The sequence below is a fragment of the Dreissena polymorpha genome, chromosome 11, assembly GCF_020536995.1.
Source record: "Dreissena polymorpha isolate Duluth1 chromosome 11, UMN_Dpol_1.0, whole genome shotgun sequence".
Lineage (NCBI taxonomy): Eukaryota > Metazoa > Mollusca > Bivalvia > Myida > Dreissenidae > Dreissena > Dreissena polymorpha.
In genome coordinates, this window is record NC_068365.1 from 48,457,011 (window position 1) to 48,483,731 (window position 26,721).

Consider the following 26,721-nt stretch of genomic DNA (forward strand, 5'->3'; position numbering starts at 1 on the left):
TCTTAGTTTGTTTCTAAGCTTTTGTTAGTTTGTTTGTTTGTCCTTTATATTGTGCGAATGGTGAGCTAAGAACTATGTAGGTAATTGTAAAAAAATTAAACCAATTATATATTTCAAGTTTGAATAGGGTTATTAAGATTATCGCAAATAGTGTTTTTTTTATAAATTTAACCATGTAAGTGGGTTCGTAAAAGTAGACCGTTGATTATGTTTTTAGGACGTTAAGTATATTGACAGGAAGGCTGGTAGTTAAGTTCATAGGAAGGTAGCTATGTTTGCAGGAAGGTGGGTACGTAAGTACACAGAAAGGTTTGTATGTTGACAAGAAGGTGAGTACATAATTTCACAGGAAGGTATGTTTGTTGACAGGAAAGGTGCGTTAGTAAAGCGGGAAGTTAGACACTGAATTACACAGGAAGGTAGGTACAATGACAGGTAAGTGGGAATGTAAGTAAGTATGCATGAACGTCGCTACGTTGGGAGATACGTTGATACATAAAAAAGCTGTTCCCTAGTAGTGGAAAAAATCACTGTGTATACTGTACGTATAAAATAAGCTAAATAACATTTTCACGCTGTATTCTTATTACAACGGTGCACTACATTTTGTACACAAAAGAATTATCTTTAGTATAAGTCAGTTTTGCTTTGTTAACAGCACTTAATAAAGTGCAAACTAATAATTATTGCAAATTGAAAGAAATATCAATTATCATTTATTTTTGTATACTATATACTGTTCTGAATGTTCATACAGAAACATCTTTCTGACGCTTCTTACTTCAAGTCGACATTCAATTTATTTAAATGTTTACATTTATATGCGCCTTTAACACATATTGAATAACTTTTTTAAGAATGGTTCAATTTTATTATAACGACACTTGTGTATTATATTGAATGACTACCCTATATTCATAATGGCCTACATTGTCATCTACTTTTCCATAGGCTATTAATTTTGAATTGTTTTCTTATTTATTTTATATCATGATGAATAATTTGTTGATTCATATTTAACAATAATGACTCGTGACAAAGAGCTCTCACATTTCGTGTTTTGGTGTGATGGGTACCCATAACATTATATCAATATACATGTCAGTCAAATGTGTTTGGATCTTTAAATAAGACATTACTTATGTATCTACATTAACGCTGGCCTGGAATTGTCCCTTTAAAACAGCAAAGGTCAATCGCAACTTTTCCGGTGCATGTTGTGGCCATATAAACGCACCTTAGTTGGTAAACGTCAATTTTCTCACTTACTTTTTGTACGAAGAATTGTTGTTTTATTAAAAATCGTTTCAGTAACAGCCATAAGAAATTAGGTTGCCTGCTGATAATATTTGAACAAACACAGGCCATGTTTCGATTCGTTTTCAAGAATCCAATGTAACAGAGAACAGCAAACTGGATTGTCTATAAGCACAGACTAACAACTTTTTTTTCTTCTTCAGTATTATGCTCATAGTATACGTATTAAATTAGAAATTCTAATGACCGAACTGTTTGTTTTATTATTCTTTACTGACTCTATTGAAACTGACGAAGTTTTAATCCCCTCATATCACTGATCCGAACGCAAAGATTAAATACACCATAACCATGGGGTTATACTTTATATTAAAGTTTATACTCACTACAAACGTTCACCTGACATTGGGCGTTGTTACAACCCGTTTTGTAATAAAAACCCGAATTGTAATAATTATTACAAAGTGGGTTGCGATGCATTATTACATTTCGGGTCGACAGTAACAACCCGTTTTGTAATAAAAACCCAAAATGTAATAAATTTTATCATGTCCATAAAATCAGAGATACATACATTTTTAGAAGTTATTTTCATGTTTAAATTAGTTTTAGAGTAGGTATTAACTGTTCCCCCGACCTTTGTTCTTAAAGTCTCCATCAACAAATCATGAATGTAATAATTTATTACAAAGTGGGTTGCGATGCATTATTACATTTCGGGTCGACAGTTACAACCCGTTTTGTAATAAAAACCCGAAATGTAATAAATTTTATCATGTCCAATAAATCAGAGATATATACTTTTTTAGAAGTTATTTTCATGTTTAAATTAGTATTAGAGTATGTATTAACTGTTCCCCCGACCTTTGTTCTTAAAGTCTCCATCAACAAATCATGAATGTAATACTTTATTACAAAGTGGGTTGCGATGCATTATTACATTTCGGGTCGACAGTAACAACCCGTTTTGTAATAAAAACCCGAAATGTAATAAATTTTATCATGTCCATTAAATCAGAGGAACAGTCTTTTTTAGAAGTTATTTTCATATTTAAATTGTTATTTTCATGTTTAAATTAGTTTAAGAGTAGGTATTGAATGTTTCCCCGACCTTTGTTTTTATAGACTCCATCAACAAATCATGAATGTAATAATTTATTACAAAGTGGGTTGCGATGCATTATTACATTTCGGGTCGACAGTAACAACCCGTTTTGTAATAAAAACCCGAAATGTAATAAATTTTATCATGTCCATTAAATCAGAGATACAGACTTTTTTAGAAGTTATTTTCATGTTTAAATTAGTTTTAGAGTAGGTATTGACGGTTCCCCCGACCTTTGTTCTTAAAGTCTCCATCAACAAATCATGAATGTAATAATTTATTACAAAATGGGTTGCGATGCATTATTACATTTCGGGTCGACAGTAACAACCCGTTTTGTAATAAAAAACCCGAAATGTAATAAATTTTATCATGTCCATAAAATCAGAGATACAGACATTTTTAGAAGTTATTTTCATGTTTAAATTAGTTTTAGAGTAGGTATTAACTGTTCCCCCGACCTTTGTTCTTAAAGTCTCCATCAACAAATCATGAATGTAATAATTTATTACAAAGTGGGTTGCGATGCATTATTACATTTCGGGTCGATAGTAACAACCCGTTTTGTAATAAAAACCCGAAATGTAATAAATTTTATCATGTCCATTAAATCAGGGAAACAGTCTTTTTTTAGAAGTTTTTTTCATATTTAAATTGTTATTTTCAGGTTTAAATTATTTTAAGAGTAGGTATTGGATGTTTCCCCGACCTTTGTTTTTATAGACTCCATCAACAAATCATGAATGTAATAATTTATTACAAAGTGGATTGCGATGCATTATTACATTTCGGGTCGACAGTAACCCACTTTGTAATAAATTATTACATTCATGATTTGTTGATGGAGTCTATAAGAACAAAGGTCGGGGAAACTGTCAATACATACTCTAATACTAATTTAAACACGAAAATAACTTCTAAAAAGTAAATATCTCTGATTTATTGGACATGATAAAATTTATTACATTTCGGGTTTTTATTACAAAACGGGTTGTTACTGTCGACCCGACATGTAATAATGCATCGCAACCCACTTTGTAATAAATTATTACATTCATGATTTGTTGATGGAGTCTATAAAAACAAAGGTCGGGGAAACATTCAATACCTACTCTTAAAATAATTTAAACCTGAAAATAACAATTTAAATATGAAAATAACTTCTAAAAAAGACTGTTTCCCTGATTTAATGGACATGATAAATTTATTACATTTCGGGTTTTTATTACAAAACGGGTTGTTACTATCGACCCGAAATGTAATAATGCATCGCAACCCACTTTGTAATAAATTATTACATTCATGATTTGTTGATGGAGACTTTAAGAACAAAGGTCGGGGGAACAGTTAATACATACTCTAATACTAATTTAAACATGAAAATAACTTCTAAAAAAGTATATATCTCTGATTTATTGGACATGATAAAATTTATTACATTTCGGGTTTTTATTACAAAACGGGTTGTTACTGTCGACCCGAAATGTAATAATGCATCGCAACCCACTTTGTAATAAATTATTACATTCATGATTTGTTGATGGAATCTATAAGAACAAAGGTCGGGGAAACTGTCAATACATACTCTAATACTAATTTAAACATGAAAATAACTTCTAAAAAAAGTATATATCTCTGATTTATTGGATATGATAAAAATTATTACATTTCGGGTTTTTATTACAAAACGGGTTGTTACTGTCGACCCAAAATGTAATAATGCATCGCAACCCACTTTGTAATAAATTATTACATTCATGATTTGTTGATGGAGTCTATAAAAACAATGGTCGGGGAAACATTCAATACCTACTCTTAAACTAATTTTAACATGAAAATAACAATTTAAATATGAAAATAACTTCTAAAAAAGACTGTTTCTCTGATTTAATGGACATGATAAAATTTATTACATTTCGGGTTTTTATTACAAAACGGGTTGTTACTGTCGACCCGAAATGTAATAATGCATCGCAACCCACTTTGTAATAAATTATTACATTCATGATTTGTTGATGGAGTCTATAAAAACAAAGGTCGGGGAAACATTCAATACCTACTCTTAAACTAATTTAAACATGAAAATAACAATTTAAATATGAAAATAACTTCTAAAAAAGACTGTTTCTCTGATTTAATTGACATGATAAAATTTATTACATTTCGGGTTTTTATTACAAAACGGGTTGTTACTGTCGACCCGAAATGTAATAATGCATCGCAACCCATTTTGTAATAAATTATTACATTCATGATTTGTTGATGGAGACTTTAAGAACAAAGGTCGGGGTAACCGTCAATACCTACTCTAAAACTTATTTAAACATGAAAATAACTTCTAAAAAAGTCTGTATCTCTGATTTAATGGACATGATAAAATTTATTACATTTCGGATTTTTATTACAAAACGGGTTGTTACTGTCGACCCGAAATGTAATAATGCATCGCAACCCACTTTGTAATAAATTATTACATTCATGATTTGTTGATGGAGACTTTAAGAACAAAGGTCGGGGGAACAGTTAATACATACTCTAATACTAATTTAAACATGAAAATAACTTCTAAAAAAGTATATATCTCTGATTTATTGGACATGATAAAATTTATTACATTTCGGGTTTTTATTACAAAACGGGTTGTTACTGTCGACCCGAAATGTAATAATGCATCGCAACCCACTTTGTAATAAATTATTACATTCATGATTTGTTGATGGGGTCTATAAAAACAAAGGTCGGGGAAACATTCAATACCTACTCTAAAACTAATTTAAACATGAAAATAACAATTTAAATATGAAAATAACTTCTAAAAAAGACTGTTTCTCTGATTTAATGGACATGATAAAATTTATTACATTTCGGGTTTTTATTACAAAACGGGTTGTTACTGCCGACCCGAAATGTAATAATGCATCGCAACCCACTTTTTAATAAATTATTACATTCATGATTTGTTGATGGAGACTTTAAGAACAAAGGTCGGGGGAACAGTTAATACCTACTCTAAAACTAATTTAAACATGAAAATAACTTCTAAAAATGTCTGTATCTCTGATTTTATGGACATGATAAAATTTATTACATTTCGGGTTTTTATTACAAAACGGGTTGTTACTGTCGACCCGAAATGTAATAATGCATCGCAACCCACTTTGTAATAATTATTACAATTCGGGTTTTTATTACAAAACGGGTTGTAACAGAGCGTATCGCATTATTTGGTATTTTGATAGCATAGAAAACCTTTATTGGTGACACTATTGGTCTAGCAATCAAATCCGGTATATCTAATATCATAACAGTCAGCCAAAGTTAGTAAGAAAGCATTATTATTGGTGCCTTAATATATTAAGGACCCAAGGCATTTTATGGAACGATCTTTGTCAATTGAAGGGAAACTTATCTGGACATATTAGGATGGTAATTATGCTGTGTTATAGGTCCGTTTTTCTGCGTTCATTTGGAATACTTGGACAAGTATTGATATTGGCAACTATTGCAATTATATCACGGACACCATCGTTCGTAATACCAAACAATGTATCAAAGCAGGTTTATAAAATCAAGATGCTTGATGCTCAATGACTTAACACACATGTCCGTCGAATGATAAGACAACGCATCGAGCCTATTGACTTTTCAACATCCACAAACAGTTATTATCATTGGTCTCATTGTCAATAAGAGATCAGACTATCATTATTTGACAAGCGAACGATCGGTACTACGACAATCTTAGCGATAAACTTGAACACAGTAATATCCGATATTAAGACTGTTGGGACATTCTTAAGTCATGTATCAATTAATTTCGCAGTAACATAAATACCCGATTCATAATACCCGTCGACAATGTCACTGTTACAGATGATTGGTTTGAAAATGAGCACTTGCTTATGATAAAAGTTAAAGTCAATCAATTGTTGAAATTAATAACGTGGGCATACCAGAGGTCAAGTTTGTACACATTGCTTATTCTGTAGAGACTTGTGTCAGTACACCTTCTCAAGTTCATCATATTCTTAAATCACTTTCTTTTGATAAAGCATTAGGGCCTGGCGGTATAAGAAACAATATTTTAAAAGAATGTAGAGTTGAACTGCCCATTCCGTATGTGTATTATCTAACTTCTAACTAAAAATGTATAATACCAAGCTATTGGGGAAAAAGGTAATGCCAGTGAACTTTACAAAAAGTTGACCCCAAAGTAGTAACTACCGACCATTGACACTGCTTAACACAAAGAAAGATGTTTGCAACAATAATTTTAAACATGTGTACAACGACCTTGTAAATAAAAAATTATTACCTCATATACACTTCAACACCGTTATTTCGAACACCGATAATCCGAAGTCACCGTTATTTCGAAGTATTTTTCAGGTCCCGATTTTGGTTCTCCTTTGTTTAATGTAAAATTTCATTGTTAATCCGAACTTCGTTAAACCGAAGAAATCGTTAATTCGAAGTGATTCAGTCGGTCCCAAAAACTATAATTCGCACCTAATTATCAATCTTTAATCCGAAGTCAAAACTGCAAAATACGGTGCGTAATTTCACACCTTTGTCGTGGCGCGTCAAAAGCAGATCATTACACCTTTGTCGTCTGCGCGAACGCCGTTTTTCAGAGATACATCGCGTATTAGTTAAAAAAATGTTTCATTTCCGAAAATGTATTCATATTTATGTATGTCTGATAATTTGTGCTATTCTTTATATTTTACATATTCTGTAATTATACAAATATAAAAACAAGAAAAAGACTCGTTTTATTCCTCCGTTTGTTACAAGTGGAAATCTATTTGCTATCTGACTAGTTTACGCTTTTAAGTAAGCGTGTAACAAAACCATGCGAATTCAACAACGTTTCATTTTTACAGAATCAAAGAAGTCTTCTGCCAAATGTTTATTTCGAATTATCGTTAATCCGAAGTTTTTTTTAACGATCCCGACGACTTCGAAATAACGGTGTTGAAGTGTATTTATATATATTTATATATTTATATAAGGGCTTTACATACCATTTGATTACATGTTAAAGCTGTCTTTTCTAGAGAAGTAAGCCTTTGATAAAATTTGACACCTATATTACTTCAATTCCACACTATTGGTATCCGCGGGAAATTGCCCTCTTGGAATCGATATTATCTTTATTATATACGTTAATGTGTAGTGATTCCATGCGCCGTTTTTAACTGGACTGCTGTAGAGATTGTGGTTACCCACGGTTAAATACTTGGGCGCAAGTCAATGCATCCAAAGTAATATCCGTCTGTATTTTCGCTGACAACTTATCATAACATTATTATAGACGCATCCAACCATTCAAATGCAACATTACACAATGATGTGAACAAAATGAGAGCCTTGATTCGCCCACTAATGGAATATTCAGATGTGAGACGGATCAATTGCACAAAGCAGACAGACATGAACTTGACAAAAATTCAAAACGAAACAGCGCGAATGCCCGTGGAGATTTCGAAATTAATGTCTTTAAATGAATATTAGCAATAAATTAATTTGGAACCGCTGCAAGATCGACGCGATTAACACCAGCTCGTATTATTTAACACAATGCAAAACTCACTAAGACTTTGGCCTTTGGCCGACTTGGTAACGCAACATGTTGGATGAAATGTAATGTATGAAATTCTAAATGTGAATGACTTTTACACTACCGAATCTAGATCAACCATTTAACTCCTTAACCCGCAGTTATAAAAAATGGAACATATTCTCAGACGATATAAAAAGTCGTGAATGACTGATTATCTTTAAATCAATGCTTATCTAAAACAGCAACTCCTTTTGCATGTATCAAATACGGAAATTCGCATTTCTATAAATAACAAGATAAGTATTGATGCAAAGCGTCAAAGGGCGTCGGGAATTTCAGTGTAAAAGGCACTCAATGAAGTTACATGGAACGATTTTTTTTCTACTGTAAATATTAATATATTGGCCGATTATTTTAAACAAAATAGAAAAAGATACTGGTATAACCATTATCTATGATTGTGTGGTATAACCCCCAAATAACCATTATCTATGATGTTGTGTTATAACCCCCAAATAACCATTATCTATGATTTTGTGTTGTAACCCCCAAATATTTCATAGTTCATTTTATTTACATTGGTTTCCTTTTTTTACTGGCATCCGTGTGCGGTTTTCATGAATGGAACAGAACTGTGTAGGTTTTAAAAAATCTGCTTCATCGTGTAAGCGTAATTTCATATTTTTCTGAACTTCAAGGGGAGATGATTCTGAACTTATTCTTACGTTGCACGTTTACGATAGGGGTTGAGTACTCATTGATATGAAAACACTGTAAAAGTTTTAATGTGTTTACGAACCCCCCACCCTCTCACACATATATTTCATGGGCATAATAAAAACAAAAAATGGTTACAATAAAACAGCATATTTATTTAAACTAAAATGTCTACATCAAAACAAAAAGTTAACATAGAACACAAATAAAGTAATTTGTATCTACTGGGGCTCGAACCTTGGGCCTCTCACATCTGAAGCGAGCGTGTAACCCCTACACTACGGAACCGCTTGAAAAATTACCTTCTAACTAAGATATTAATAAGCTATTAATAGTCGGTTTAAATGTAAACCCGGAAGTTTAAACGCTGGATAGTGAGCGGGGTTAAAGGTCCATACCAAAGGGTCCATATTACTGACAAGATACGGGTCCGGCCTGCGGCATTCTATATGTGGTTCTAAAAAAACCTGTAGGAGGACTTGATAGTAATGAGACTGGGGTGCTGTGATGGTGCTCCTCATTGATAAGCGGCTGCTTCCTTTATTAAGACTCATTATTACAATTAATAATACGTGTCGCGCTTCGCGCTCTATAGCGCCTTTATTAGTAACTAGGTGGTTGCTAGGATAGTGGAACAAAGAAGGTTTTAATGTGTTTACGACCCCCACCCTCTCACACATATATTTCATGGGCATAATAAAAACAAAAATGGTTACAATAAAACAGCATATTTATTTAAACTAAAATGTCTACATCAAAACAAAAAGTTAACATAGAACACAAATAAAATAATTTGATTCTACTGGAGCTCGAACCTTGGACCTCTCACATGTGAAGCGAGCGTGTAACCACTACACAACCGAACCGCTTGAAAAATCACCTTCTAACTAAGATATTAAGGTAGTGGTAGCCTAATGGGTACTTTTCCAGAAACACTCTTTGTTATTATTTCCAAATAGGAAATCGTATATCACAACTAATTACAAAATTTTACAACTTTGTACCAGCCGGTTAACTTTTTATACTTGGTTTAATACATCTACCCCTTGACTCGGTTTGGCGTTTTCTATGGATTTACCCTATATCCAAAATATATAGTTTTTTGTAATGGGATATACATATATTTTGACAATTAACTTAATAAACGTACTCGACTGGATTTTGTTAGTTGATACAGAATTAAAAAAGTGTCATTGAAAGAGAATTGTGCCTTTGATGTCCAATAATATACGCACTTATCTGGATAAAATGGCAAAAACGACAACAAATGGTTCAGTGACAAGAAACTTTAATTACGTTGTATGTCACTTGTAGTGTGCTGAATTGCATATATTGTACTTATTTATTTAACACAACATATTTTCTACACACTAAATGAATTTTAGGAAGTTTTACTTTTCCTATCTCAAGAAATTTTACTTTGAGTATGCCTACCCCATTTCATTCTCACGCAATGAATTTAAGTTTAAATTTGTATATCACTTTTTTTTTGGGGGGGGGTTCTAGTTGCTTATTAAAAGCTACAGTTATAAACCATGACATGTGAAGAAATTTAGCTAACTTTGAATTAATATTGATATAATAATACATTTACAAGAGCACCGCATAACGGGTGCCACGCTCGGCTGCGAAAGCTTGTCAGAATTTTTTTTTTAGAGGTCACAGTGACCTTGACCTTTGACCTAGTGACTCAAAATTGGTGTGGCGTGTAGAACTCATCAAGGTGCATCTACATATGAAGTTTCAAAGTTGTAGGTGAAAGTACTGTGATGTTAGATGCAAAGTTAAAGTTTATAATAGAGGTCACAGTGACCTTGACCTTTTACCTAGTGACCCAAAAAATGGGAGTGGCGTGTAAAACTCATCAAGGTGCATGTACATATGAAGTTGCAAAGTTGTAGGTGGAAGAACTGTGATGTTAGAGGCAAAGTTAAAGTTTATATTAGAGGTCACAGTGACCTTTACCTTTGACCTAGTGACCCAAAAATGGGTGTGGCATGTAGAACTCATCAAGGTGCATGTACATATGAAGTTTCAAAGTTGTAGGTGGAAGCACTATGATGTTAGAGGCAAAGTTCAAGTTTTATATTAGAGGTCACAGTGACCTTTGACCTAGTGACCCAAAAATGGGTGTGGCGTGTAGAACTCATCAAGGTGCATGTACATATGAAGTTTCAAAGTTGTAGGTGGAAGCACTTTAATTTTAGAGCCAATGTAAAGGTTTTAGCACGAAGGCGGACGTCGGACGGCGACTGACGTAGTGGCTATGACAATACCTCGGAGTTTTCTCCGAAAACAGCCGAGCTAATAATACAATCTTAAGGTCACCTGAAGTCAAAAGGCAACATATGAATACAGGCGCAGTTCACCACAAAATGTCAAAGTTGTCCCAATATTACGCAGCATAAGTTATCATGTTTCTTTAAACATGTAGCACAATAATATACAACTTATATTTTAATAAAAACAGCCAGATTAATGACAACTAGATGTACATAATTTACTATCAGTATAAAGCCATTGCGTGATTTTGACTGGCCGCGTGTCATTTGAAAGCCATATTATCTCGTTCCGTCACTTTTCGTCACTGAAAAACTGACCGATTTTAGGGACCACTTCAGATAAAATATTTTTTTGCGTTTGTGACTTTTGGTAGTTCCTAATTGTTTAAGCAATGAAAGTATCCCTAAAGTCATCCTCTCCAGAACTAGAAAATATGGCTTTCAGATCACACACGGCCAGTCCAAATCCCGCAATGTTTTCAGCTGTTGGTCGCTTTAGAGTTCCTTTATGCAACAGCACGTCTAACAATCTAATGTTCTTTGCCTTTAAGGCTTTTCATGACTTAAACAAACTGAATTATGGATTGCAGTAACAGTTAAGATGTGGGCCATACTGTCAGTAATTTTACATGTTTTAAGCAAAGATCCCAGTGCTTCAACATCATCAGGAGCACTGTGGGCGTTGCAGGTTGTCTGGAGAACACGTTCACTAGATCTTCCTGTTTGTGTGACTGTCCAGGATACGATTTTTGAAAACCGGCAAAGAGTCAACAAAACTGCTAACACAATTACAAAACGTTTCGAAACAGTGTGTGTTCAGCAATGCACTAACAAAAACCGGAAAATCAAACCTGCGCCCATTATGAGCAACAAAAATGGCTCTGGGATACTTTGCAAGCCACATCATACAATCATGTAGAGAAGCTTTAATTGATACACTATCAACACTTCCACCATTTACACGCATTATGCCATGATCATCAACAGAGATGCCAATCACTTTCTGAGCTTCGGAAGAAATTGACACTGTTGTCTTCACATATGTCGAGAACTTAAAACCCGTCTTCAAATGCACAGCAGCAATCTAAGTAATATCAGGCATCACTGTACTTCGAACTGAAATACAAAATTAAATTCACACAATGCTTATTCCATGGCTTTATACCTATGCTCCTTCATAAGATTTATTACTAAAAGTAATGAAATAATTTTAAACCAGTCATGATCAATGTACCTATGAAGTTTCATGATACTAGGCCTTATTATTCTTGAGTTATCATCAGGAAACCATTTTACTGTTTCGAGTCACTGTGACCTTGACCTTTGACCTAGTGACCTGAAAATGAATAGGGGTCATCTGCCAGTCATGATCAATGTATCTATGAAGTTTCATGATCCTAGGTGTAAGTATTATTGAGTAATCATCCGGAAACCATTTTACTATTTCGAGTCACTGTGACCTTGGCCTTCGACCTAGTGACCTGAAAATCAATAGGGGTCATCTGCCAGTCATGATCAATGTACCTATGAAGTTTCATGACCCAAGGCGTAAGCATTCTTCAGTTATCATCCGGAAACCATTTTACTGTTTCGGGTCACTGTGACCTTGACCTTTGACCTAGTGACCTGAAAATCAATGGGGGTTATCTGCCAGTCATTATCAATGTACCTATAAAGTTTCATGATCCTAGGCCTAAGCGTTCTTGAGTTATCTTCCGGAAACCATCTGGTGGACGGACCGACGGACCGACATGTGCAAAACAATATACCCCCTCTTCTTCGAAGGGGGGCATAAAAATTGTAATATTTGGAATAGCTTTTAATATTTATAATAACAATCACATATATTTTTAATAATGTGCCTGCCCTGGGGTTCTAACCAAATATCTTTTAAAAAAAGAAATTTAACCAAACTATGAACACAGTGCCTTTAATAAACAATTATTATTAATATTTTTCATGTGCATCTGGAATAGGAAATAAAAAGACAGTTGATGAGAAAAAATACTTAAATTTGGCACCAGAATAGTCAATAACATTGTATTAAAAGTTAGATTTTACACTTACTCCATTTCTTCTTATAAGCATCAATGGCAGCCTTGTTAGACGACGCAGTTGAGATTTTCTTGATGGCCTCCCCAGCACGAGCCTCCATCTTCTTAAAATTTCTATTTGCAATAAGCGTTATATTTTGAGTGGTTTGGAAGTTATTTACTTTCACCGGCCTGCCCAAACTGACTTTCATTGCTGAAAAGAGAATTAAAATGATAAGAACATGAAAACGAAATAAGGCCGTAGTTACTTAATAATGACGTCACAATGTATTTGCCTAGAATCTATTCGTATCGTCATGACATTATTAAATAACATGAATGAGCAATCAATTGGATTTACAACACAAATGCGAAACTAAATTTGAAAACTGAATATGATGGACACCAGAATGTGTCCTTATATATTACACGATAAACAATTATTCACTGGGAATGACACTTGGAATTTTAAGGGGTCTAAAAATGTGTAAGAAGTCCAAAGATCAATGGCAATTGTACAATGATTAAACATTTATAGAAATGGCAGGTTAAAAAATGAAGACATGCATACCTGTTCCAAGCTTGGTATTTACGTCAAAGCATGGCATTCCCCTGATCTTGAGATGGTGCTGCTTTCCATAAGCAACACGGTTGACTTTTCAACAGTCAGGGTTTTAACAAACAACGAACAAATAACCACTGAGGCCATTTTGTAGTTCACCAACACTGTTATATATTGTCAAAGGAATGGGACACAGATTACAAAACTGACCATACTGTAATTTGTTTAGCAAAACCTCCAGCTCAACGAGTCAATCAATCTTCTTGCATCCCCCCACCCAATTCTGCTTACTCTGTTCACGCCATTTAGCAAATGCGACTAGCTTTTACGTGAGTCATTTTCACACAAATCGCCATCGCAGAGCTCGGTAAATGAATAATTGTTATCGAACACAATGTTGTCGATCGCTGTTTGCTTCTTTTTCGATTTTGCAAATCGCTCGCTTTTATTTCGCACTTTCATTTTGCTAAGAAAATGTCAACAACCGTGACGTCATGAACACAAATATTTTATGAAACGAATTAATTTAACTTATATTTGTATTGTATAGTTATTAAATCTTAAAGAGATAAGCAAATTTAAGTCTTAAATAAAAAAGATACAAATTTATTTCGTTTATTTAGTATAATTTCCGGACTTTACCGTAGATATCGCTTATAGCCGAAACGATTTCCGAAAACGGCGATATCGACCGACTATTCCCGATCTCACTAGGCACCTGCCTTAATAAGTGACTGTAGTGTAACGGTTATCAATAAAGCAATAAACCGTGTAATCGCTGTCGTCTTGAAAAATTGAAGAAAATACGCGTTAACCAAAACTCGAAGAGCAAAAGTCTGCGCTATTGTTAGAAAAAACACAAAATAAACATATTTTGATTATGTTTTGTTTTTATACAAAACCAGAAAGTTTCGCGTATTTGCCCAGTCCCTGTGATCTTTCCCCTGTGATCAGTTATAAGTTAAAACAATTAGCTTTGCATTATTGGCAATACATGTTGTAATAAATGTAATAGGCACAAATGCAGTACTTATTTACACTAATTTACACAAAAAATCACCACTATGCAAGATATTCTTAAAACAAAAATATATACATTGATCCGTAAAATAAATTCTCCCATAAGCGAAAAAAAAACGCATTACATACTAGTCGCCGCACTCCAGTGCGACGCCAACAACATTTCTTGTATAACTAAAGATGTATCTCTCGATACACATATGTTGGGATTTACTTATTTCGACAAAAAAGAAAAATATCAACATATTTCTACTAGTCCAAGAATATATCAAAGAATACATGCGTTTCCTTATAATATGTTACTGCCTCAGGCACAAGTTGTCGCTGCCTCATGTTCAAGTCCAAGCATGAACTATCAAAAATTGACGTTTCAGCACTTTTCATATTTATCACGTATAGTTATTTCTGGCATTTGCCTTCTTATCTGATATATTTTTAAAACGTCGTCTGAATTCTTTTCTGATAATGATTGCATCTTGCAAGACGAATATATACTCTGTATTGCCAACATTTATGAACATGTTTAAACATGAGAATACGATATGCTTGTTCTGTATTGTAAAATCAAAATCGCCAAAATATACAACATGATAAAGATAACAAGTTATACATGGTTTGTGTCAGTAAAGATTTGAAAAAACGAAAATAATAACATCGAATGGTATATACTTTCCCCATCCGAACACCAACAATTTATTTTATATGCATTGCAGGCGGGAAAGTATCGAAGAAAGGTCCTGAGACCTCGGTCGCTCAGCTCCTTTCGGCCTCTCCCACGATACCGACGACCCTAAAAGAAGTGCCTATTCTCGGGAATGTCTCTCCCACCACAATTGAGGAAACGCTTGTCCCTAAGGTGTACAACCGACGTTGGATTATGTTGTTGCTATTTGCGACGTTATCGTTCAGTAACGCGTATCAGTGGATTCATCTTAATATCATTGGTAATGTCATCATAGAATTCTACAACGAGAGTCTTCCAACAGATTCCTTCCAACAGGCGACAGCGATTGACTGGTTGTCAATGATTTACATGTTGTGTTACATCCCCTTGATATTTCCCGCCACGTGGCTCCTAGACAAGAAAGGCCTTCGAATATGTTTAATTTGCGGCGCATTCTTGAATGCTTTAGGCGCTTGGATCAAGTGTGCGTGCCTTGCGTCAGGACGATTTCCGGTGCTTATGTTCGCGCAGACGATATGCGCGATTGCGCCAATTTTTATAGTCGGAATTCCCGCGCACCTTGCGGCCACGTGGTTCGGACCGGATCAAGTCTCCACAGCAACAGCTTTTGGCGTGTTCGGAAATCAGGTGAGCCAGACTCCTTTATCTTTTACTTCTAACTTTAGTACTTTAGCTTTTGCATAGGTACTGTGTAATAGTATATTATTATGTTACAATTGTTTATACATCATTTACTGTAAAATAATGATGATATAAAGGTGGACAATTAGCTTGGCTTTTTCTGTTTCTGCTATGTGTACTACTGATGCTCACACATAATTTTAAACTTTGTCAATATCTCAAACGCGACAAGATACCACATAGTTTCATATATGTGTGCCTTTGAGCCGGTTACAAGAATCCCCATATCGCATTTACAAGCGCCTTGTGAACGCGTTCGGACTTTGTTCTGCGGCGACAAGCGTTTTGCAATATCAAAATGCACACGCTTTTATAATTCAACTGCCTAGCATTGCTATTAATAGAACTTTCTTAATTACGTCGCTTTCTTTGTCCGGTTAGGTCGGTTGTGCAGCCGGTTTCCTTCTTCCACCATTGCTAGTTCCGAACAGCGATGACCGTGACGTCATCGAAAATGACCTTGGGAAGATGTTCTACATATGGGCCGGGCTAACAACTGCGCTATTTAGCTCCATCATCGTAGGTAATCAAATCAAAGATGAAACACATGGTTCATAAAGAAAAAAATGTTTTGTTAAAGCCTTGCGTGAATTAAAGCAAATTCATCGCATTCATGTACGGAAAACCACAATACTGCGCTTTGGAATATACAAGTTTATCTTTGTTGTTACGATTTTCCTCGCTGGAAATATGCCAATAAGTGTCATATTTACGAATAATCTGCATGATGCATAATTTTCGCATTTATTGACTCGTATTTGATGTAAGGTTTTGTTGTGGACGGTTTGAATACAAATTTTTATCTATTAATGTAATGCAGTTGATGGCTAGATGTCATAAAACAATTAGGTACACAGACGTCTTAATTGTTCACTTCTTTCATGTGTTCATCCTTTTTCACTTATTTCCAAAGGCTTATTTATTATTCTTTTCATAATGTTTTCACAAATGCAACGCTCATTATCAAGTATTAATTTGTTATTGAACATAGTTTTCATAGCCCCAAACCATTTTTACCGTTTAACCAATATGAAAACTGTTCACACGTTTTCTCCATGCAGTGTTAATATGTTTGAAGCTCTTCCCAGCTCTTGCCTACGCTGTGTTATGCCTTTGTACACATTCCACCCCTTCAAACTTTTCACACCTTTTCGCCAGTGATCATGCTTTTTTACCCCAACCCCCACCATATTTATTCTTTTTCAGCCCCTATCTTTTTTACAATTCGCTACGTGTTCAGATCTTCAACGACTTTCCTCTGTGAACGTTTGCTATACATTTCCACAAGTGTGCATAATTGTTCAAACATTTTTCCAGTGTTAATACATTTCACACATTTTCGCAGTATTCCAAGATAAGCCTCCCCAGCCCCCGAGCAAGGCCCAGATGTTGGCGGCGGAAAGCGGTGAGCAGGAAAGCTACTTAGGCTCCCTTAAGAACCTCTTTCGCAGCCGGGCATTTATACTTCTCGCAATCACGTATGGTGGGTACCCTGATGTATCACTTTCAGATATCTTCATGTCTATTTCTATTAAACAAATATACTATCGTGACACTCCGATACCCCTTACCCGAACACACACACACACACATCTATTTTAAGGACCACACAATATACTTGTAGCGAAAGTCAACAAAGGGTTGCCACAATAATAAAGTTTTGCATTCAAAAGTGTTAAATCTAATAGCTTTAAGAAAAATTTTCTTCTTCTTTTAATAATTTTACCCATAATGGGGTAATTTTCGATTTCATTTTTCGCTGGTTCTATTCATCTTTATTTCGCTTTACCGCTTTTTTACAGGTATCAACACCGGATGTTACTACGGTATTGGCACACTGCTCAATCCAATCATACTGCACTACTTTCCGGTAATTTATCAGACTTGTCTGAAATCGTTATTTTTTATCACACAAATTAGTGAATTACTTGAAAGAGATTATGTAAAAGGGATGGCGCTGCCAGTTTTGTTTAGTATACGTGCGCGCATGTGGGGCACTGAGGATTGCAATATATGCATCATATTTTTCTGAATAAACAGCAACAAGAATCTCATTTTTATTTAACCATTTTAGTTCGTTACTTTCGAAACATTTGAATTGTACAATTTACGTGTATCCCAATTTATTTCTTGTTTACCGTCTTTATTGTCGATATAAAGATTTAGAATCCAATCTTTACACCGCAACCTCGAGAATTGTTCAATATGTTAATATCAAAACATCAACATTTGCATCATTGACTTTTTTCACAGTATATATGTCACTGTTTCAGGGCCAGGAACAGATTGCCGGTCAGATTGGCCTCGTTCTGGTGTTAGCTGGAGTCGTTGGATCAGCTGTTGCTGGACTGTGGCTAGACCGGACCAAGATGTTTAAGTATTTGTCATTTTTTTGAGAAAGGCGAGACAAAAACAGCACGAAATTTTTAAAAGCACCAAACGATCAGAAATTTATTTCTAGCTTTTGTAAATTTTGCAAATAGTTTTTGTTGTATGTTATATTCAGCCATCCTTGTGTTGAATCAGATGTATGCTTGATCGTGTTCATGTTTAGAATAGTGGAATGCATGTATCAAGCTAATGCCAAGATACTGGAATTTCAACAAGTGACCCGTGGACAAGTCTGCACGAGTACTTGTTTATTGAATTAGTTTGCAAACAAACACGTACATTCATTTAACACAAAGGGCAGGGAACAGAAGTTTCTTGATCCTTGCTTCAATTTCAGGTAGTGAAGTTATCAACCTTACTACGTATATCGTGACCAGGCTTAACACATGTGATCTGTGAATGAATTATATTGGATAAAGTAACACAATTAATAAATAAAGGTTGACCGTTTTGTTTCACAGTACGGTGTTTTTCGCGTCTATACTGTATTGTTATCCATTGGGGGTGTTTTAAGAATCGCTTACAGCTGTACTTTTCCACTATGTCGACTTTTGAAAACAGTAATTCATTCGTTTGTGAAACTAGATTATGTTTATTTGTTTACTTACTATATTGTCAATTTTAAAATAAAATATAACTAAATACTAGTATTTGTGTGTAGCCGTTTTCAAAAATGTGTAAGCCATATTGCGACGAAGATAGAAATATAAATACTTTCCTGGCCGACCTTTTCACGGATTAAGTGTCCGGATCGGAAATCGAGCCCACAATCCTCCGATCTATGGGCCTGCACTTAACCTCTAGTAGTATTGTTGTATATCCCACCTCCTACAAAAATGACCTAATCCGATTGGCTTAGAGCGGTCACGTGCCCATGGAGTATTTTCATACAACCCGAGTGATTTCCATACCCACCGAGCAATCGAGTAGTCGGTTGAGATAAAATCGTTACACCGTTAGTAACTGACGGTGTATGGGATATACACCCTCAGTAATTTAGTATCGAGTATGGTATTAAATTACTGAGGGTGTATATCCCATAGACCGTCAGTTACTAACGGTGTAACTTATAATACTCTTTCTGTATACATTACAAATCAAACAATCAAATATAAATCGACTTTGAAGTGTATAGGCATCATATGTTTGCTTTATGAATCTTACTATTTTGCTACAATGATGACTTTGGCTGGTAAATGTTAATGCCTGTGCGTGACAACAGAAAAAAACGAATATGTGACACCTTGAGTTTGAAAGCATTATAGTCTGCCATTACCAAATTTTCTCTGTCGTAACGTTAGTTTTAGCCTTCCTGGTTTGAAATACACAAACATATATATATGCCCCACTTGCATAATGTTTTCCATAATTATGTGTATTCTGTGTACAGTGGTATCGCGTGTTTCCAGGGGGACGACCGTGGGTATTTACCTGCTGTCCATGGCGGGAATGGTGGTCTTCACATTTACCTTGGGCCTTGACCTCATCTGGGTGGTATTCCTTACGGCGGGAGTTCTCGGGTAATTCACGTTGTTACCTTCGTATGCCACGTGGTCACCTTGGTATGTCACGTGATTATCTTCTTTTGTCAAGTTGTCACCTTGGTATGCTCGGCAAGCCTCGCGAAGTTAACATTTCTTCAACTCCGATGTGCATATTGATCATGTGCCCTCTATTCCTCCGATGTGATTATTCAATCCCTCCGAAAAGCGAGAGAGGGATGTAGAAGTGCTCTTTTTTCTGTCCGTCTGTTCGTACCTGCTTACAAAACCAAATCAAAGTTTGGTAACTTTTTATCCGAACAGTTTATTCGAATTATGTTAGGATTAGTGTTTTCTATTTCTGATACATATTTTAAATGAATTTTTATATCACTTTATGTCACATAATTATGTCGCTTTCCGACAGTAGTCAACAAAGGTATCATTCGCGAGTATGTACATATATGTCTATCCGTCGTGCCCGCTCCATATTTCATGAGCCTTTAAGGGTTATGTTCTTGAGACGGCATGGAGAATGGTTGATTCAGAGTATCCGGCTCAAGGTCAAGGTCACAAAGGTAAACATTTGAACCTTTATCTTCTCCTGAGTTTCTTCGTGCCCAATCTTTATCGCCTTTTAATTTTAAGAATGTTCGTGCCATTTTGTCTTCAATGTTTATCCCATTAAGACAAGTTGCAGCCGATGTGAAGCGGTCACTCCGTTTCAAGGTCAAGTCAGCACTTAACTATCGACGCATCATGGCCTGCGTTTTACAGAGGTGGCCGACACGACGTAAAACCTGCAATACAGGGAGATAATAATAGCCCTACATTCGAAAGCTATTTAAAAAGTGTCGCCATGTAGCAAAAATTCATAATAAAAAAGATGCTATTATCAATTATAATGATTGAAAAAGTATCCGCTTAAAAGGCAATTCTTAAAAAGCTAGCGACAAAACGTAAAAAAGGTTCTACAAAAGTGAAAACTTTTGTCTCTTTATATTTTCTATTAAAGAACATGGTAAAGCGTTATACAATCTATGAATAACAGTTTTAAGTGCCTGCATACATGTATTTGTGTCTACTGTTATTTGAATTGACAAGTGTCAACAAATTAATTTCTATAAACGTGTGCGTACGTGCGTGTTGATGAGAAATAGCCGTAAATTTAACTAATTGATATCTTCGGTTGCATATTGTAGGTTTTTCATGACCGGTTATCTCCCCGTGGGTTTCGAATTCGCGGCGGAAATCACATATCCGGAACCAGAGGGGACATCTTCCGGTCTGCTGAACGCATCCGCCCAAGTCAGTTATGAAGTTTTGTTGTGAATAATGCACTTAATTATGTTTACAGTATACTGCATTCACTGATTAACACACGTATAAGAGAATATTAGTGCGTTATAATGAACTATCAAATAAAATATACGCGTTTACATTATTAAAATTGTTATTTTTGTCTCAATTACCCAACTCAACGTGAACCACAGCAATGAATCAAACAAACCTCGCAGCATTCACTCGTTTAATCCACTGAGGATTTTAGACTGTTAGAGTTATGAAATTATGTTTATTTTAGCTATATTGTTAATGTTGGTTGTTGTTGTTTTGTAGACTTTCGGAATCCTTCTGACTATTGGTATGCGCGCGCTAGTTGAAAGAGTCAGTGTCCAGTCAGCAAACATCACCGTGTCCGTCATGCTCCTCGTGGGTACCATAGTTACAGGTGAGGTTGAGTTACAAAAGACTACAGGGTTCCCAATACTAGAAACAAACAAACCGGATAAGCGAAGTGCATTACAAGAGCAAACGTATCCTTTATTAGCTCAGTTTTGTGGTAAACGTCTTCCTCTCTGATCTTAAACACTGTGCGAATGGCTATCGGGGAGGCGGGTCATAAAAAACTGAGGTAAATATGTGAGAGGTATTGATGACAAAACTATCAATTATATGCAAAGCGGTTTAGGATTTTAGGTTCGCACAAAGAAATACAGTTTATAGGTTAGGAGCCTTCATAAAGAACTGAAGATTCTATGTGATGTCCGTTTATAAAGAAATGAAGATAACAGATAACGACGTTAATAAGAACTGAGATTTAAAGGCGAGGTGCGTTTGTAAAAATCTGCCAATTATAGATTGATGACATTCATAAGGAAATGAGTATTATAGCTTAAGGTGCATTTAAAAAATACTGAATATGATACGATAGTGGTGGTTTTCAAAATTGTTAATTATAGGTCAGGAGTATTTTTAAAGAATTCAGGGTTATAGGCGAGTAGCGTACATACAGCAATGAGGTTTATATACATGAGGAGCGTTCGTTTACAACTGAAGCTATTCGATTAGGGGCGTAAATATTTTTAAAGAAAAACTTATTTCAAAAGTAATTTTGCATGGTATATTACGTGTGTATATTGTTTTATTTTTGTCCGACTTCGATTAAAGTCCCTTAAATAACACAAAAGCTTTTTCTGTGTCTTTTTGGGTACATCTACTTTACGTATTTATTGCTGTTGAGGTGTAGAAGATGGAACGTTCACACAGGTCCGTATGCACTGCTTAAAGACGTGAGCTCAGTTTCTTTGTAAGCGTTCTCAGCCCTTAACCAAGTGCATTAACGTCACATGAAGGAAATGGCCTTCATAAATGTACATGCTTATGGTCAACAACAGAAATACGTTCAGTTCATAGAGACATACAGAATTTGCCGTCATTCACTGTGTGTCAGTTGTTGCCCTATGACTCTTTCCAGGATAAGACCCTTCGTAAAAACCTTATTTGTACTACTTTATTTATATCTTCAATTGTGTTTGTAAATTTTATTTCATTACGAACAAAAAAAGAAAGCATATTGCTATGCACTGAAAGCTCTCCTCGTATAGTATGAATTTTGATTTTTTTTATCTGTGGATTATTAGTATTTCGGTGCTTAACATTATATTAAATATGTCTTGTTGCGTCTTGATCATAATGTTCATATAATTTGCAAACGACCTAATGAAATGCTTATCCGTGTTCAGCCAAAATACAAAATGAAGAGAAACTTTAAGTTCAAAACATTCGTAAACAACTTTTATTAGGTTAATAAAGTCAACCTCTCTGTACCACTTGAATTGCCGTTTATACGTGCGTCATTTGATGTTTGGTTAACTGTATATAAATATATGTATTGTTCAGATTATATTGCGCTAATCTTCATGAAATATTTTGCAACATCGGCGTATATGTATCGGGGATAATTGTACTTAAATAAAAGTTGCGGGATTCTTGTAAAATGTAACACACATTAACATAAACATGAACATTACAATGGGAAATATTAAACATTGCTTAACGATTAAGCAGGTATCTGGTTTACATGATCAGCTTTTGTTCTATCTACATGTTTATCCAATGGCATGTGTGCGGTTTCCGTTCTCAATAATATTCGACCATGTATCACTTTAAAAGCTTTACCCTATACTAGGTATAATTGTGTAATCGTAGTTCATTATTTAATTTCCCGTCATTCAAACGATAAGTTAATCTTGTTGTTGTTATTGTTGTTATTATTCCAAGATTATTTTCTAACTTTTCAGGGTTCATTTCTGCTGACTATAGACGTCAGGAAGCTGGTAAACGAGTAAGTACTTGTTAATTTAGATTTAAAGATGTATATTATTAAGGGAACTAATATCCTATTATTTTGAATAAATCTTCTGCAGATGACTTATTAGTTGGGTTACAGGGTAAAGCGTGCAAGACAGTCAGAGGCGAGTATAGTTTTAGTCATTTGCTGTGTCAACTTTATATTCATCTATATGTGTATTTTTAATATAGTATTCATACGCGCAATAATAGTGCAACAACTATATTTGCTAAATTACCAGTTGTGATTGTTAGTCCCTTACCGATTTCAATGGGGGAGACTATAAGCGTATACCATGTCAGTCCGTCTGTCTGTCCTACGATAGCTTAAAAAAGACTTCAGGTACATGTAGTTTGCTGAAAACTTTACATTCATTTGGAGAATATGCACGTTTTTCATAGTTTTTGCTTTGGGCATGATGTTTTGTTAAAATGTTTTCTGAAATATTTGAAAACTCTTATGTGGATCATGCAATAACCAAAAATGATCGTTAACATCTTACTTGAGCTATATCGACGAAACTGGGAGCTGATAGTATTTGGACAGAGGGCCAGTACGTCATTTTAGGTATTTTTTCGTCCAACGAAAGATATGGTTTCTATGGTTTTGGAAATACTTGGAAACTAAAATCCATATGCTGCGATTACCCAAAAAGTCGTAACACCAGATTGAAGAAACTAAGTATGTGAATAGAGGGCTATAATGTGGAACATGTACGTTATTTCAGCTCGTTCGACATTCGAACATTGTGGTTGCAATGGTTGTAAAAGTTAGTGATAATTACCTGAAACCTGAAAAATTACAAAATACTGAAGCTAGGCTTTAAAAATTCGGTATGTTGATGGAGGATATGGAGAATATGCTGGCTGCTATAGTTCAGAAATAATTCAAAACTCAAATCCGGATCATGCGAGAACTCAGCAATGTACTGAGCGTAGGTTAATGAAACTTGGAGTATGCAGGCCATATGTGAATTGTGCATGTTTTGTCATTTTGTTTCGTCGGATTCAAATTGGGTTGCTATGGTTATGGAAAAATAAAACCTAGATATTTCGCTACTTCAAAATTTAATAATTTTATGTTGATAAAACACGGTGTATCCATAGAGAAATACAGTAAGAAATTTACTTCATTTATTTTAATTCCATGAAACTAATTTTTGTTTTTTAATTCTTAAGTATGATATAATTAAAATCTTATTAAGGAAGGATGAAGATATACGGTGTGTGTAGATAGCGGGCCATATGGAAATATTTTGTTCTTACTCAGATAATATCAGGCTGGTAGTTGATTGCTGTTTTATCCGTTAAAAAGCTCTAGTATTTTTGGATTTAGTTGACTTACTAATACTGTAACGTGTCTTGACCGAGCGTCGGTCTTTTTAGTATGGCTCAGACAAAAATTCAAATAACAATATAATTATATATAATTTGCCTCAAGCTACCTTGCTTTATGATTGGTTATTAATACAATAATTGGTTTGGAACAGTAAATCAAATGTAATCAAATCATATAATCATATGACCTCGAACCTCACTATTAACGCTTATGACCTGGGTTTTTTGTATGGAGACCTATGTCTCAGGACTATGTATGGAACCCTATGCCTCGGTACTATGTAGAGAGATTCTATGTCTCAGGTCTATGTATGGAGACCTATTCCTCGAGACTATGTATGGAGACCTATGTCTCGGAGCTATGTATGGAGACCTATGTCCTCGAGACTATGTATGGAGACCTATGTCCTCGAGACTATGTATGGAGATTCTATGTCTCAGGTCTTTGTATGGAGACCTATTTCTCGAGACTATGTATGGAGACTTATGTCTCGGAGCTATGTATGGAGACCTATGTTCTCAAGACTATGTATGGAGACCTATGTCCTCGAGATTATGTATGGAGACCTATGTCTCGGAGCTATGTATGGAGACCTATGTCCTCGAAGCTATGTATGGAGACCTTTTGTCTCGGAACACTTCGTTATGACTCCGAGTCTGTGTGACTCGTTACCCTAGGTATGGAGCCTTGTAGTGTTGTGTGAAGATATTAACTAAAAGGAACAATTTACCCAAAGGAAAATGAACGTAAGTAAAGAACGGTAGTAGGTTAAAAACCACCACAATACGTTATATATCAGCGCCGGTAAATGAAAGCACGTTTACTTTAAATTATGTCGAACCGCTTTTGACAAATTAGAAAGGGAAGATATTATGTTTTTGCAATCGCAATTATAATACAATATTGTTGTGTTGTTTAGCTAGTTGCCTGGCATAAAATAATATAAAGAAGTGAAACTCCAGCTGCTATGAAGACCTTTATGAAAGCAAATGCTTGTGCAAACATTTAAGTAAGTCAGAACAGTTGTGTCTAATTATGTATAGACACTTTCAAAAAAGTATGAGTGCACATGACAATATGGTTATGTTCTATTTTCGTCATTACTGATTGTTTCGTATGACACGTCGGTCTACACGTACAACTCGATGGGGTTTGTTACTATTTCCCGTATTTTTGCTCCTTCAGGAAATCAGCTACTTCGACGATGTACTACACGATGAATCAACACCGAAGACAAGGACACTGACAACTTAACTGACAAGGATGTTTGATCCTGACCCAACATCGATTACTTCATCTTCAATTGCGCATGCGTTTTTCGTCTACATCATCTAGCGCGCATGCTTACCTCATCTTCTTCCGCCAGTGCGGAAGAGGGATGACATTTAACAAATGCTTTACCCAACGCATGAACTTTTCGGCGCATTTCCATATTTCGTTCGCTTTTTGTCGGTAAAACTGTAGTTATGGCCCTTTTTATATGATAAAAAAATACTTTTTTACTTCAGTTACTTGTTTCTCAAATGTATTGCTGCTAGTTGGCGGAAATTCAACAATCATATAAACCAGAATGCGAAACTTCGCAACTCCATATTTTGGTTCGGACTTGTTCGACACAACGAACTCACGGAACTCTTATACATAAAAATACAATGTTTAAATTATGTTGCGCGTAATTCACAACGTGCGCTAGAGGGCTAAGACTTAACAAACACATTCACCTCCTTGCGAATTTGCAAACCTTTATATTTGGTTTAGTTGTTTTTTCCAATGTTTGTTGAGTTTTCAGACAACAACGGAATGTAGAGAGGAATACATGTTATATGGACACAGTTCTAGTTTGTCATTTTGTTATTACTGATTTGTTTACGTCCAGTGCCTGCTGATACGTAGTGTATAAATAAGGCTTAACGTTCAGCTCATCTCTTTATTTTTATCCTTAAATGTTGTTAGCAGATTACTGCAGATAACT

General features: G+C 35.0%; 2 protein-coding genes across 3 annotated transcripts in view; both read left to right on the forward strand.

Annotated features, from left to right (window-relative positions):
• LOC127851859 (feline leukemia virus subgroup C receptor-related protein 2-like) overlaps nt 1–26,214 on the forward strand; it is a 29,119-nt gene extending 2,905 nt beyond the window's left edge. The window contains exons 2-11 of the mRNA XM_052385816.1: nt 15,256–15,854; nt 16,290–16,431; nt 17,254–17,391; nt 17,711–17,778; nt 18,182–18,285; nt 19,709–19,819; nt 20,983–21,088; nt 21,398–21,509; nt 23,362–23,405; nt 25,935–26,214. Coding sequence (XP_052241776.1) covers nt 15,256–15,854; nt 16,290–16,431; nt 17,254–17,391; nt 17,711–17,778; nt 18,182–18,285; nt 19,709–19,819; nt 20,983–21,088; nt 21,398–21,509; nt 23,362–23,405; nt 25,935–26,003 — 1,493 coding nt within the window. The 3' untranslated portion in view covers nt 26,004–26,214. The remainder of the gene's footprint in view (nt 1–15,255; nt 15,855–16,289; nt 16,432–17,253; nt 17,392–17,710; nt 17,779–18,181; nt 18,286–19,708; nt 19,820–20,982; nt 21,089–21,397; nt 21,510–23,361; nt 23,406–25,934) is intronic.
• The window catches only part of LOC127851848 (uncharacterized), a 425,589-nt gene that overhangs the window by 250,094 nt on the left and 148,774 nt on the right, over nt 1–26,721 (forward strand). The gene's annotated exons all lie outside the window — the stretch shown is intronic.